Raw genomic sequence first — 15,410 nt, 5'->3', positions numbered from 1 at the left:
GTTTCAGTAGTAAAGTTTCATACTCATGTGTGCAACAGGTTGAGAAGTTGTAGACCGACCTGATAAAACAAACAAAATTTGAAGGGTAGAAAGGTCAGATTGACGATGATAAATTATGTATGAAAGATTTATCACTCTTAAAGCCAATGAAATGTTTGCATAAAACAATGAACAGCGAATCAAAACTGTTATCAGATTACGACCACCAGGGCCTGTTTCAGAAAAGGGACTACAACTCATGTTTATCAAGCACTCAAGGACCTGACATCACCGTGGTGACGGAGTATGCAGCCCCTGGACGAAGTCAGTTCAGGAGAAACGCCTGTTCCACACTAGTCATGGCTGGAAAAAGTATATTGAAGGAGATTTGGGCGTTTAGACAAACAATAGTTATAATATTCCTACCATTGATAGCAGGAATATTACCAATTGTTTACCAAAATGGGGTAAGTATGGCTTTGTTTGTTCTTATTTAGTTCAATTTCGGAAAAAAACTTACAAAAAAAGTTGTCTTAAGCTCTGTCTACACTATCAAATGCCCAAATATGCTAGTGAGATGACGTCATTGTGTCCATATGTGGGCATTTGCTTTGTCACATAAGGTTTGATAGTGTAGACAAGAATTTAGAACGGTGAACAATTGAGCTTTATTCCATTATGGTTGTTCCGCTGTCAAACAATAAAATAGGGATTTATCAATGTTGCTGCAAAAGTTTAAATTTTATAATAAACAATATTTTAATATATGGAACTACCCTTTAAAATATTGTAGTTAATTTTGATTCATTTTATCTAATATCTAACACATTGTACAGTATCTATCTTTATGCTAAGGTACTGTAATATAATTGATTACATTGTAAGTTATTATACCAGCATTTTTGCGTTGTTTTGTTCACAATGAGACAGTTCAGTTTGAAATGAATGAAATTCAAATATATTTTTTGTGAATGCAAGAAGACAAGATATAGTCAAAGTAATAACATACTTAAAGAATATCATTATAGTACAAAGTTCAATTGAAAGTTATGCAAACAAATGTATACACTCTGAAAATTAAAAAAAAGCATAAAAAGGGCGTGTGGCGCAGGGTGTTGGACGTTGGACTACTGATCGTGAGACCGAGGTTCGAATCCAACTATCGCCGCATTGCTTGTATCCTTAGCAAGATACTTTATTTACGTTTGCCTCTCTCCACCCAGGTGTATAAATGGGTACCCGGTTAGATCAAGACACAACTTTGCGCTGATTACTAGCTGCATTATGGGAGTATGTTTCCATACGTGTTTGATCCAAAAAATGACTGGGGTAATAATGTTCAGCGCTTAGAGAAGCTTGCTTGTAGAGCACTATATAAGAACGAACTATTATTATTATTATAAAGGGGGTGGGGAGGAATACAATATGTCATCAAGTTATAGTAATCTTGTTTATTTAGCAGTCCCTGCTGCTCTCTGTGTATTTCTATAATATGGTTTGTTTGTCAAATAAACGAAATGAAAAAGACGTAAGCAAGTAAAGAAAATGAAGAAAATTCTCCACAGCCATGCAATGTATAATTTTTCAATGGTAAAATAAGAAAAAAAAAATGTATATACATCCATGTTTGATTACAAACCAGAAGAATATTTCATGCTAGATCTATGTCTAATAATACATGATAATAATACATGATAATAATACAGGATGATAATAATTATGCATTAGTATTATTAACATTTATGTTTTCACTTATAAAAAGACAAAATAATTGGTTACTGTAAATTCATCCAAAAACTCATTGACTTTCAGTCAATTTTACTATTTTTTGCAATTAATTACAGCTTTTTCAGGGGGAAATATAGGCCTATCTTGTAATGTACCTATTGTATATTATAAATAGTCATATTATATACACTATAGCAATCATAAACTTTAGGTAAATAATATAAGATAACCTTGATAGGTTATCTCTTGTTTAACAGTTCAACAATTATATGACCTAATCATATTTATTTAACAACAATTTTTATTTATTAAGGCTGTGCGATAAACATATTTATTTAAATAAAAAAGCCTTTGTTTAGTTTTAAACATCGAGACCCTATAAAAAATAATTCTATAAAGAATAAATGCAATAAATAACCTTATGCTGTGAACCAGTTTATTTAAATTTTAATTATTTATAAATTGCAATTTATGTAAATTGAAATGTTGACAATGCACTACTTATAATAATTAGTTAATTGTACTGTAAAGGCCCATTCACACAGACAAGTGGTAATGGTAATAGAAGTATAGAATCTATATCATCCCTTATGACCATTTACACAAATGCAGTGTGGACGGGCGGTTTCCGCTCAGGATAGATACAGATTGCTCGTCTGTGTAAATTGACCTTAATGCTTATTTGGTTAATTTTGTACAAACAAATGCTGTAGCTGTTAAACATTTTATAGCATACTATATAAAATTATTGTTTGTTTTGAACTCTGTTTTAGAACATCATAAAAATCATCAAGATTGGTTGTCAAAATTGAAACAAGTTGAAGAAATCTAGGATTTAACTATCACATAATTTATGTGTGAATTTGTGCTTTATGACTGAACAACCCATTAAATCTTTATTTCTCAATAAATTTGTTGCAATTGTTTTTCTTCATTCATATATTCTTCCAAAATATTGTACTGATCAAAACACTGTTGGACTAAAGGGAGTGAATTTCTCTGTATATTCCAAATAGAGTAAAATCTCTCCTTTTGGACCCCTGCGAAGCAAACATGGGGAAATATATGTTTTAACTCTACAGCCAACCCATATTCAGTGGATACTATTAAAGAGTTTGTTGGGTCCCGAAAGTGTTCCCTAATACTAGGATTCTACTACTGTATGCCAAGTCATATACAGTGGAGTAACGCAGAGGCCTACCCCTGGTTTATGGAACCAATGCTGGAAGCCTCAACCGTTTTCAGCCTTTTTCGACATATTTTAATGCCTTTTTTTTTCTCTGACCACTGCTCGGTGGCCATGTAAGCTCTGGTCCTCTGGGCTTAGCCAGCGACGCCACTGATTTAAACTAAAAATGATCATATTTACTTTGTTAATAATCTGTCATCTGTCTCTCAAGAAAGGTCCTGTAGTTAATTGAATGTTTAAAAACTTTATTCTTGACAGCCAGCTAAAGGAGGCTTTGTGGTCATCGTTATGGCTGGATACTGGATGACAGAAGCCCTGCCTCTTGCCGTTACTGCCTTGCTGCCAGTCATCTTATTCCCGATGCTAGGGGTGCAGGAATCTGACGATGTCTGCCGTAATTACCTCAAAGATACCAATTTCCTATTTGTGGGTGGTTTGATTATGGCTATAGCCATTGAAACCTGGAATCTGCATCGACGTATTGCTCTAAGGATCTTACTATTTGTTGGGTCAGAACCAAGATGGTAAGTACGGTCAAGGCAATCTAATAACAGGATGCTGAGCTCTGGAGATCAAAGTGTTTATCTGTGGCTGCGACACAATCAGTTCCATGTCCCTTAACAGAAACTGTACAATACCGTTGGTATTTGTCGCAGCCAGACATAAGAACATGTTCCTTGGCAAGACGAGCTCAGTCTCCTGTTGTTAGATTGCCTTGGTAAAGTATAATGGTACTCAGTGCTTATTACAGTATAACCTCTATGAACACCAAAGGACCTAACATTCCCCCTTAATATTGCCACATTTCTGTCTCACAGGAATGTCTATCCCCCCCCCTCCCCCCCTTCTTAATTGGGGTTCTCCCTTGAATTGGGTGTCTCAAAGGAGACGTTCTAATTTTCTAAAACACAAAACAACTTAGCTTATACTCTATATTAGTGGTCTTATCAGACGCATAGTATAACCAGTGAAACTTTCCTTCAACATGGCAAGCTCTCCACCCAGAACCACTGTGTCTGCACACATGCTCCTCTCTACAAGCAAATCTATTGTTATGAATGTTGTAAAGACAGAACAATACTCGAACAAATAAGTAATTTACTGACATATTGTAGTCTGGTAGTAGCAGGAATAAATGATTTAATTCTGTACATGTTAGGTTGATGCTTGGTTTCATGATCTGTACTGGTTTTCTTTCAATGTGGATCAGTAATACGGCTACTACTGCCATGATGGTGCCAATAGCTCAGGCTGTGCTTGGTGAAGTGTTAAAGCAAAGAGCTGAGGTAGGGTTTGATCTTTTGTAGGCCTTAAGCTCAGTCTATACTATATCAAACTTTATGTGACAAAAAAAAATGTTAAGCGGCCATATATGTTTTGCTGACTGCATTTATTTTTGTTGCATTGCAGCGCGGTAAAAGGATGATGTCATACCATACCATATTTAAGCATGTTATTACTATATTTGGGCACATCAGACTTTTGTGTGTAAGCTGATTAAAACAACCGAAATTGCTCTGAGAGCCAACTTCCAGGCACCTTCGGCCCCTGGACCCGACTCGACCCGACATTTGCTCACTGCGCTTGCAAAATAATTGGTGTCAAAAAAATCCTCTCTGATGCATTTTGGCTATGGGCCTGGTAAGGGATATCGGACTAGCATGTGAGAGGCATTGGTTTGAGACCTGTCTGTGACATATTGCTTGTATCCTTAGTTAATCCTTAACTCTCATTGGATGGGACATACGGTTGGTACTAAGCCCTCTTGGAGAAGTACTGGAGTCTTCACCAGAAGAATAAATCAAAAAGTTAAGAAATAAATTGATAATAAAATAGCTGTTGTTGTATTTTTATTTTATTGATGGCAGTATTAAATCAATTTAATTGAAGCAATATGGACAGTAGGACTAGTCATAAATTTAGATTTCTTTCAAAACTTGAATCTTAAACAATTGTATTGCTTGGTGGTTGGTTGTTAGCAAATGTATTTTACCGTATAGTTTAAATTAATAATTTGTTTAATTTAGGCAAGAAATAATTCATATGCTAATGGTGGATATAAGGTGTGTGAAGAAAACGAGATGAAAGGAAACGGCACACAGACAGAAGACACATCTGAGGATGTTGAAGAAGTCGTTACTTCCAGTGTTGATGTCCGGTAGGAATTCAGTCATTCTTATTCCTACCGGATCTTGCAGGAAAAGCTATGGCATAAAGATGCCTAAAGCTTTGTCTACACTATCAAACTAGTCTGAAAAAAATGTGTGATATGCTCAAATATGGTAGTGATATGCCCAAATATGGTAGTGACATATCCATATATGGGCACATCAGATTTCTTTGTTACATAAAGTTTGATGACAGAGCTTTAAAGCTTACCCCAGAGCCTTGTATGAAACAGCATGGTTGTAGAAACAAATACATTTTATTTTGCATACTGTAGCTTAACAGTGTTATTCAATTATGAAGAGAAACAACACCTTTTTTATTCACTAGCAAATGAGCAACGACTGTAGAAAAAAATTCTTGGTAAAATAATTAATTAAATTCTACAAAAAGTTGAATTTACAGATATTGGCAGATAAAAAAAAAGTAACTAATTCACAAAATAAAAAATAATAAAACCAGCAAACATTAGCTAGCTTTATTTTTAACTAGAAATTATACAAAAATCTAAATTGCTAATAGTACAGTTATTATTTAACCTTTACCAAAAATACATATTAATGTATAGTGAAAATTGTAGAATTTTTAACAAATTTAAATAATTGTGTTTCTTTTTTAAAACAGATTGACTGAAAAAGATGACAATGATGAAGTAAATATTGAAGATGAAAAAGAACCAAAATCTGATGAAGAAGAAGCAGCTGCAGTCATCATAGATTTTAAAAGTTTATGTAGTGAAGATCAGGCACTGAGTAAAGCCTTACTTTTGTGTATACCTTATGCGGCTAATATCGGTGGTACTGCTACTCTTACGGGAACAGGCCCTAATCTTGTCGCACAGTCAGTCATTGACGAGTGAGTAAGAGTTGCAAACATCAAGTCATTTGGTGTAGCTCAGTGGTAGTTTCCGGATTTTAAAAGTTTTTTTTGCCTAAAAATCGTTTAAAATAGTGTTCTTATGATTGAATATTAATATTCTATCTTTGGCTTTCTATTTTTCAAAATTTGTGAGGTGGTTTCACGAATGATCGTAAAATCAAAACGGTACTGGGTATGACCAACTAGCGTTCTTGTCACCAACTAGTTTCTATGAAACCATTCCTGTATCTTTACTATACTGTAAGATTGGCATTTTAAAATTGCATTCTACTCCTCAGCAACGTTATTTATATTTTTGTCTACAGATGTATATGTCAGTCCCAAAGAAAGCTTGTTGCACCATAGCAAAGCTCTGTCTACACTATCAACTTTATGTGATGAATGTAATGTGTCCATATATAGACACAATGATGTCATATTACTATATTATACTACTATATTTGGGCACATTACATTTTTTTGTCAGACTAGTTTGATAGTGTAGACAGAGCTTTAAAAATGTTGGGAGCGAGTTGCTCATGGTTTTACTTAGTACCCATGGTACCTAATAAAAACCAACATCTTAGTATTTTCTATACGTGTTTTTGTTTTTTATCCAGGTGTAAATGAGTATCAGATACTACACCTAAGCAGAATTAAAAATTGCCCTATAAAGTTTTGTTTGTTTAAAGTGACACACACAATTTATTATCAAATATTCTTATTATCAAACATTCAGTATTGATAATTGTTAACTTTTTTATTTTAGTTAATATTGATATTAAAATTTAGTGCAACCTCAGATATCAGTATCCCAATTTGACACTTAACATTGTTCAAATATATATTTAAATATGACAGGTGTAATAATTCCCATGTTGATCATTTCATTCTTCCAGCTTGTATGGTAATGCTGCTGGGGTGACCTTTGCCAGCTGGTTGGCCTACTGTTTACCTGGGATGATTATACTTGAAATCTTAGCCTGGCTATGGCTACAATTCCTGTTTATTGGCTTCAGGTATGCTATTTTGTATTTTGAATATTATTTGTTATAACAAAAATCTTATTTTTTTTCAAGATGTACTAATAAAAGTGGTAGCTAAACTGCTTTTCCTTTGAAAAAAAATTCAAGGGACACCCCTTTAAGATACACTTTCCCATGAAACAAACAAGGGGAAATATATGTTTTAAAACTATGACCAAACCCTATTCATTGGACACCCTTATTAATGGGACACCTAGGTTGGTCTCCCGAATAAGTGTTCTACTGTAACTGTGTTACTATTCTTGTAGCCTCATCTTCTTCTGAAGACACATGGCCGTCATACATAGTATCAGTTGACTTCAGTGCTGGTTTACTTGACATCTACAGTATGTTTATACCATACTGTACATTCTTATATTAATTAAATTCTATTTAAATATGTCTTCTTATTCAGAGGGTGTGGCAAAGAGTGCTGTGAGTGCTTACGCTGTAATTGTAATTCTGGAGAAGACCAGAAATCGGCCAATGACGTGCTCAGAAAGCAGTACGATGATTTGGGACCTATTAGGTAATGGGTAATAGCACTGTATATGCATGGTTAATGTTTTGTAACTATACACTGAATTAAAATGACACTTTAAACATATATATATATATGTATTTCGAAATTTGGCCAGATCAATTTTAGCATTAAAAACAGCCGGTAAATCGGGTTTGGCTAGGCCAAAACTTGTCTTTAAAATATATTATTTATTCTTTAAAATGTCTTAAGCCTGGAAAAAGTCTTCTAACTAACAGACTCCTGTACCCATCTAATATAATTATATGGATTTACAGTGTTTGCCAAGTTTATATATAATTATATATACAGTATATAGGCCTACATTCTCTAATGTGACAGGTCATTTCTTGATATCCTTTGTTTTTACTATGCTTTAAACCATAAATTTTAAAATCAATATTTTATTATTCAGATGGGCTGAAGGTGCAGTGTTTGGTCACTTTCTGTTGCTGGTATTAATGTGGATATTTCGTGAACCGTCCTTCATACCAGGATTTGGTGGATGGTCAGCCATTTTTCCTGAACCTGAGTAAGTTAAGGATAAATAAGTGGAGTTGTGGCTTGGTGGTTGTGATGCTTGGCTTCCAATTCAAGGGTTGTCGGTTCAAGTCCTGTCATGTCAGGATTTTTTCTAATGACAAATTACAAACTCCACTCCGAAAGACTTGTAATAAGACTTTGTTCATGTAGCTCATCTTGAATATGTTTGTCTTGTAAACAGGATTACCAACTTTTAAAAAGGATAGTGAATGAATTTGCTTAAGGCAATGGCAATTTTCCAAATATATATAAAAAAAAACATTGCTGTTAGGGGAAGTATGTATACCGTAAAACCGAAAAGAAGCCCATCTCAGAAAGAAGCCCCCTCTTTGGTTTTGCAAAAGTAAACCCAAAACGAACGAATTTATCACTTTTTATTTTTTTTTCTTTTATTTCCAAACCCAACCAACAGCAAAAGAAATTTACCAATAACAGGAGTGATAAACTATAATTTCTCGAAATAAAACTCACATCGAAAAGAAGCCCACCCAGGAGTCTTAAAATAAAGAAGAAGCCCATGGGCTTCTTTTTGAGGTTTTACAATATACTACAGCCAACCCCTAGGGGTTAAAAGTGACACTTTGTTCTACTGTCTTTGTACTGTATATTTACAAACATGATTTTTTTTTCTTAATTAGATACGTGACTGATGCAACTGCAGCAATCTTTGTATGTTTTCTTCTGTATGTTTTCCCAGCAGATGTACCAAACTTTCTTTGCTGTAGAAAAAATAATGGTTTGTACTTCTCCATTAATATCTATAAACCATCTTTAACCGGATTTTAGATTTCTTGGTTTTTTTTAGGCCTCTTTCAATCTTTGAAAACAAAAACAGAACTCATATTCATTCATTCATTCAATCTTTTATTTCGGAAACTCTGGTCCATAGAAAGTAAATTACATATAAATGAAATAAATAAAATAAACAAAATTACTACTACTCATCTCAGGATGGCATTCCATCTGGAGAGCATCTTCGACTTAACTAAGACATTGCTTATAATCGTTGAGATTAAAATATTTTTGCTTGCATTAAGTCTACACATCAGGCCATATATTGATATTCTTAACAATTCATAAAAAGAGGGAATTCTACATTCCGTAAACATGAGGCTGGCACTGCAATGTCGAGGCCTTTGCAACAACATTCTTAAACCATTATTGTAGCATACCTGGAGAGATATTCCCTTTTCTAACATTCAGTAAACAAACTTATGTTTGTATGTGTAATTAGCCCAACTGATTTTTTGATGTAAACATGTATGTGACTTTAACTATAGATGAGTCACCAGTTGGTCCCAGGAAAGCTCTTCTTGATTGGAAGATCACACAAAAGAAGTTGGCCTGGAATATTATACTTCTACTTGGAGGTGGATTTGCCTTAGCTGATGGGTGCGAGGTAGGTATATGAGCGAATACTGTTTTATTTTATTTCTTAATCATCCAACAGCAAGCAACTCTGCAATTACAGGATATATAAACTATTTAATATATTAGAGAGTTGAGATGAAAGAGTCGTGAGAGTTACAACCCTGGCACGAGGTCAGGATTGAACCCTGGATCTCGGAATTGGAAGGCAAGCACGTTAACCACCAAGCTGCAGTTTAGCTGAAATTTCATCAAAGTCACCTTTAATTATAATTAAATTACTTTTTGACATTTTGTACTTTTTAGATACTACTGAGATATTTTGAAATAAATATATAAAAATATTGAAGTTTTTCTGTAATTTAGAGTTAATCGTTTGTTATGTATCATTGATTTTTCTTAAATTTAGAAATCAGGTTTGAGTGCGTGGATGGGTGAAAAGTTTGCAACTCTAGATGGAATACCACCTTGGGCTCTTTTGTTGATCATCACCGTGGTGATTGCTATGTTTACTGAATTTACCAGTAATGTATCAACAGCTTCCATATTTGCACCAATCTTGGCAGAACTCGTAAGTAAAGTTTGTAGTTGATGTTATGTGGTTCCCAAAGCAAGTATTGTTCTTAAAAATATATTGTCCCCAAATTTGTTGTTGAATTTGCTATTTTAATGTCACATAATAGTTATTTACATTGACCAAAAACTGGATCGAAAAATATATTTACCTGAAAAAGTATAATTTCAAGCAAAAAAAAAGTTTCTTTTGTCTTTTTAGTAAAGTAGCTTTATTAAAGCTGCAAAATGGCCTATTTAAAGTTTGATTTTATTAACATTCATTTTTTGGGAGACAATACATCTTTAATATTCCACTGGAATTGTTTATTCAAAATTTAATGTTAAGTCAAAACAATCTATAATAACTAACACAGGTATAAATCACATGATCAGGGAGATCACATGTAGACTTATTTTTTCTGATCAGATCACTCTATTCAAAGATAGTACTAGTACACTACCTGTGCTCTAGTGACATGCATGTATGTTGAAGATTACAATTTCATTTTTATTTTATCAAATTGGACCACATAATGTACTTTTTTATATAAGTATAATGAACATCAGCAAAATGCATGAATGCTGAAAGTTATGTTATATTATAACAATTATAATGTCAACACAGCCTTGTAAAATAACAATGTAGTCGCAAGGAATAAAGTGGTACAGTTTTCACAAGAAAACTGTACAATCTCTGTTCAAGCCACTAGGTTGTCAAAGGCCTCTGTGAAAAAGTGGTCAGGTTGAAACCTTACCACCGTGCTGGTGGCTACGGCCCAGGATAATGATTTTGATCATACATGTCTTTGCTGCATTCACATCTAAATTAAAAATGTCTATTTTTGACACAATATCGGAAATGAATGATAGCGGCAAGTGACAATCTTTTGTTGACGTTAAAGTAATGTGTATTTTTCACTCTCTTATCAGGCCATAAAACAATTTGTATTTTCTTATCAGGCTGAAGCACTGTGTGAAAACCCATTGTATTTTGTCATACCATCAATATTAGCTTGTTCATTGGCGTTTATGCTCCCAGTAGCCACGCCTCCTAACGCTATCGCATTTTCTTATGGACAACTAACAATCCCCGATATGGTGAGTTTTTTTTCGTATTTACACTAAGGCCTTAAAGCACACACATTTTTACACTAGCCACTTACAAAGCTGAAAATCTTATCTGTAATCAAGATAAGGTTGCCAATCTGAAAAGGTTGTGTACGCCACATATGTACCTTGCTAAGACTGTTTTATAGCAATGGTCTAATAGGGGTGGCTTTAGTAAGACCGTCTATCTGATAAAGCCGGCTTTAAGTGGGAAGTTAAGACTGTACTTTTATAGCAATCCGAGGAATCCCAGAGAATTCGAGCCACTAATGATGTTCTATATAAATATTGCAAGTTAAAGCAGCTGACTTCATATTGTTATAAGTAATTGATACCGGGGCTTTGAAAGGTGGTAGATTATACAAATAATAAATACCATGTTGATATTGATTAAACACCCCATGTTGAATAAATGCTTCAATCGAATAAATTCCTCCCCCCCCCCCTCCATAGAACATTATTTGAGGTGTTTATTTGAATAAATATGTTATTTATGAGTAATTTTATAAGTTGAAAGATTGACTGAGTCTATTTAAGAATTTCTAAAATGTTTAAATTTGAATTATTTCTTTTTTGTGATGTTAAAAATAGGCCAAAGCTGGTGCTATGATGAATGTGATCGGAATCATTGTTATCAACTTAATGATGAATACTTACGGTATCCTGATATTTGATTCGCGAAACTTTCCAGCGTGGGCAGCCGATGAAAGCAGCACATGTCTAACTGAATCAACGTTTTTTCCGTCAACAGCGCATATGTACATGACTGCGCCCTCTAACGGAACATGTGTATGCTGATTTAGGACAGTTGCAATCGTTTTGGTCTGCACTCTGCAATATCTGAAAACCATCAAATCTCACAAAACCAGACTTTTCTTGAGGTGCAAATTCTTTTTTACAATTAAAAACACAATTTTTTAATCCAGCCTTGTGCTGCGATTATGATATATTGAATAAATAAATAAATAGAAAAATTTAAATACCAGAATTTTTGGAAAACCAGACATTTTAGGCCAGCCCATGAGTGTCTGATATTGGGATAGTGGACTGTAATACTGTAGATCTCATCTTGATCAAACATACATAGATTGCATATCACAGCTTTTTTATGACTTTATGGTAGTCAAAATAAGTGGTTCATTTTAGTGTAGTCTACTTTCAGGGATTTTGTATTACAAACATTTATTACAATTTTGTACAATGTATGTAACAACATTTTATCTTATGGATAATATTATACAAATAATGAATGGTTATGAGTGTAATGGTCCAAATAATGAATGGTTATGATTGTAATGGTACAAATAATGGCATGAGGTGAATGATGAAATATAACCTTTCATCAAAACGAATGCCATCAGATTCAATAAAAGATAGGCTTATACCGTTCAGTAGTGCGTACTATTGCACGCCATTTTACCTACAATCGTCCAATCAAATGACAGGAATTTATGGTTTTATATAAAATAGACTATTATTATTGTATAACCAAACACATAATTATAAAACTCAAATATAGGACTTGGACAGTTTTAGGTAGCATTAAAAAAGTTTTTTAACTGTATATATTTTATAATATTGTATATTTTATTAATCATGTATTTTTTTAGTTTGATAATTTTCGTATCTTTCAATAAAGTAGAATTATGCTTTAACATTAAATATAAATAATTATAATTAAAAAGTGATAATTTAATAACACTTTTAATAATCATAGGCAAATTTTAATTTGAAATTACCATGAATTGTATTTCACACTTTTGTGCTAATTGATAATCATATATTTTTTTTAATCTTTAAAATCATATCTGAGTTACAACCAACAACAAAAGTGCTTGTGATTGCAATTTAATCTATTAAAACTCCAATGTAACTCTGATAGCTGTCAGGATTATATCTGATGTACCTTTAGACCAAACGTGTTTGAAGACAGAACAAGTTAAACCGCAAAGTTTACCGTATTTACCTCCGATAAAGTCGTTGTTTTTTCGCTCAACACTGCCCTCTATCATCGAGCAGAGGTGAGAGAGTGCAGACTGATACTGTGTGGTAACTATGTGAGAGACAATCCTCAATCAATAATTTATGACCGCAAAATACAAATACATTTATTCATCAAATCACAAATAAAATAATAGTATGTACAATGATTCAAGAAAATGATGAAATAGGGTCTCTGGAAACCAGGAGGTTTGTATGATAGAGACTGCAGATTTCAGTTATCTTTGTAATTCAGGAGAAAAAATAGAGAAAACAAGGAGCACAATGACGAGGCCGGTAGACAAACCTAAAATGTGGAATTGTCAAAACGGGTGTTGGCATGTATGACATTAAAAATTATTTATGAATATTTTTGTCTCATTAATTTGTACAGGTACTATTCAAATCTGCTAACCCCTTGGATCCAAAGGGTGGTTTTTATCTGGAGACTTCCTGTATTATGTGAGAACACAGGTTTAATTCTCATCCTCTACTCCGCTCTCAAAGCCTCAAATGTTTATGAGCACGATAAATAATAATTTATCTATTATGTTATGGACGAGTTTCCTGCTGTTGGATGGTATGAAAACATAAACAGTCAACATCAATTAGTCTTTCACTTGTCATTTTCAATTTCAGATGCATCACTTTCTTGAAACTGCTTCTTAAATTCTTTTAATTGTTCAAGTTTAATCCTTGTTCTTCTTTTCTTCTCATTTTGTTTTTTAACTTTCATCATGTGTAGTTGATTCAGTTGGCTATTCTCTCCATTTAAACGCTCGTCAAGTTTTTCTTTTAGTAAGCGCCTTGCGATTTTCTGGTTTTCATGCTGTGATCGCGTCTGATGACACTGGAAAATAATAGATTCATTTTATAAGTGGAAATAGCTTCTTTTTAGTTAAAAATTAGTGTTTATTAGAGAAAAACAAGATGTAACCAAATGTGTCATAGTGTTTTAAAACCCATTTCTTCACTTTTGATTCATGGGTGTTCCCATAAAGGCCAATTTACACAGCGGTAATGGTAAGCGGAAAATAGAAATATAGAATCTGTGTTTATTTCTTATTTTACACAAAACGCGGAGCGGACGGGCGGACACCCGGTCAGGATAGATACAGATTGTACATGCGACAAGCACAACTGTTATCACTCGTCTGTGTAAATTGGCCTTATAGAGGTGTCCTGAAGCTTAGTTCCATTTGGATGCAACATGATGGCGTACATGTAATGCAAGTTGACCAATCAGAAGCAACAGTTTAGATGATTCATTATGTTGCGATTGGTCAAACTACTCACATTTTTGCATTCCTAGAAGGAACCAAGAAAGGAGGGGTTCTCTACTATATTTTTATGAGAATTGTCTTCAATATAAAGTTATTGTGTTGAATTCGGTATAAGTCTATATTAAAATTTTTAGTGTGGGGAGTATGACATCCACTGCAGACTAGTGAATTCTTTCCAGAATTTTGGGTCTCAGCGCATGCTTCAAATAGGATTAACAATTAGTATGGTACCTTAACTACTATTCCTGTTGGTTTATGCTTAAGAACGACACAATTATTAGTTTTGTTTGTGGACTGGCCACCAGGTCCACTTCCTTTTACAAACTCTTCCTGTAAATCCTCTTCGTTTAATTCTGGATATTCTATTTTTCTTCGTTGTCTGTTCTGCATGGATGATTTAAAAGCAAGTGAAGTCCATCTCCAGGTTTGTATACAAGTTAAATTCTGTAATCGTTTTTGAAAACATAGCCCAACTGAAACTGGTCTTTTTTCAAAGAATGAAGTGAATTCTTGCTTACACAAACATAAGGTTTTGCATGGTTGCAAATTCTGAAATTGGTTTTTGGAAAAAGTACCAGTAAGTTTGACAGTATTTAACAGTTGTGCAAAGTTGGTTTTGTATATAAACTTCATCATTTCGATTTTCCTGATTTTCTAGAGATGGTTTCTGAAAGATCAAGTCTACGTAAATCTGTTATTATAGTAAAGCCTCTTCTATATAACAGATAAGGTATTATAATAATATAGGCATTTTTTGTCATTGAACGTACAACCTCTACTGACTGTAGCTCAATCAAGCTGGCCTCTTTTTAAGTTTAGTTTACTACTTATTTATAATAATATTGTTTTATTATTAAATTAGGCCTACTTGCATATTGAAATATTTCATGCAGTATATCTTTGCCAGCAATGTCTTCATTCTGATTTCAATACATTACCATTTATAACTGATTATTACAACAAAACATGAAAGTGTGAGGAGTAAGAGTGTTGACTGTCTCTCACACACTCTACCAACCACTGTATCTGGTATCTGTTTTTGTTTTGGTTGTAACATGTTCAATCACATGACCAATCAGGTGGTACACGTAGTCTGATGTTTTTTGATA

General features: G+C 33.6%; 2 protein-coding genes across 4 annotated transcripts; one reads left to right on the top strand and one right to left on the bottom strand.

Annotated features, from left to right (window-relative positions):
• The first annotated feature begins 262 nt into the window (after positions 1-262).
• On the top strand, positions 263-13,388 carry LOC140044636 (Na(+)/citrate cotransporter-like). Its single transcript, XM_072089232.1, has 13 exons — positions 263-446; positions 3,155-3,420; positions 4,056-4,182; positions 4,924-5,054; positions 5,687-5,917; positions 6,820-6,939; positions 7,361-7,474; positions 7,881-7,997; positions 8,647-8,744; positions 9,289-9,407; positions 9,786-9,947; positions 10,892-11,029; positions 11,630-13,388. Exons 1-13 carry the CDS (start codon positions 339-341, stop codon positions 11,834-11,836), a joined length of 1,938 nt encoding a protein of 645 aa, XP_071945333.1. The 5' UTR covers positions 263-338; the 3' UTR covers positions 11,837-13,388.
• On the bottom strand, positions 13,354-15,323 carry LOC140044637 (mitochondrial translation release factor in rescue-like). Of its 3 annotated transcripts, none has more exons than XM_072089234.1 (3): positions 15,240-15,323; positions 14,533-14,982; positions 13,354-13,868 (listed from the first exon to the last, which is right to left on the bottom strand). In XM_072089234.1, exons 2-3 carry the CDS (start codon positions 14,935-14,937, stop codon positions 13,635-13,637), a joined length of 639 nt encoding a protein of 212 aa, XP_071945335.1. In that variant the 5' UTR covers positions 14,938-14,982; positions 15,240-15,323; the 3' UTR covers positions 13,354-13,634. The 3 variants fall into 3 exon arrangements, with proteins under 3 accessions (XP_071945335.1, XP_071945334.1, XP_071945336.1); XM_072089233.1 differs by having other exon boundaries at positions 15,170-15,302; XM_072089235.1 differs by having other exon boundaries at positions 14,533-14,968; positions 15,170-15,302.
• Between the last annotated feature and the right edge of the window lie 87 nt (positions 15,324-15,410).

This window comes from Antedon mediterranea, chromosome 3, assembly GCF_964355755.1.
Source record: "Antedon mediterranea chromosome 3, ecAntMedi1.1, whole genome shotgun sequence".
Classification (NCBI taxonomy): Eukaryota; Metazoa; Echinodermata; class Crinoidea; order Comatulida; family Antedonidae; genus Antedon; species Antedon mediterranea.
This window is presented reverse-complemented; position numbering and strand designations above follow the sequence as displayed.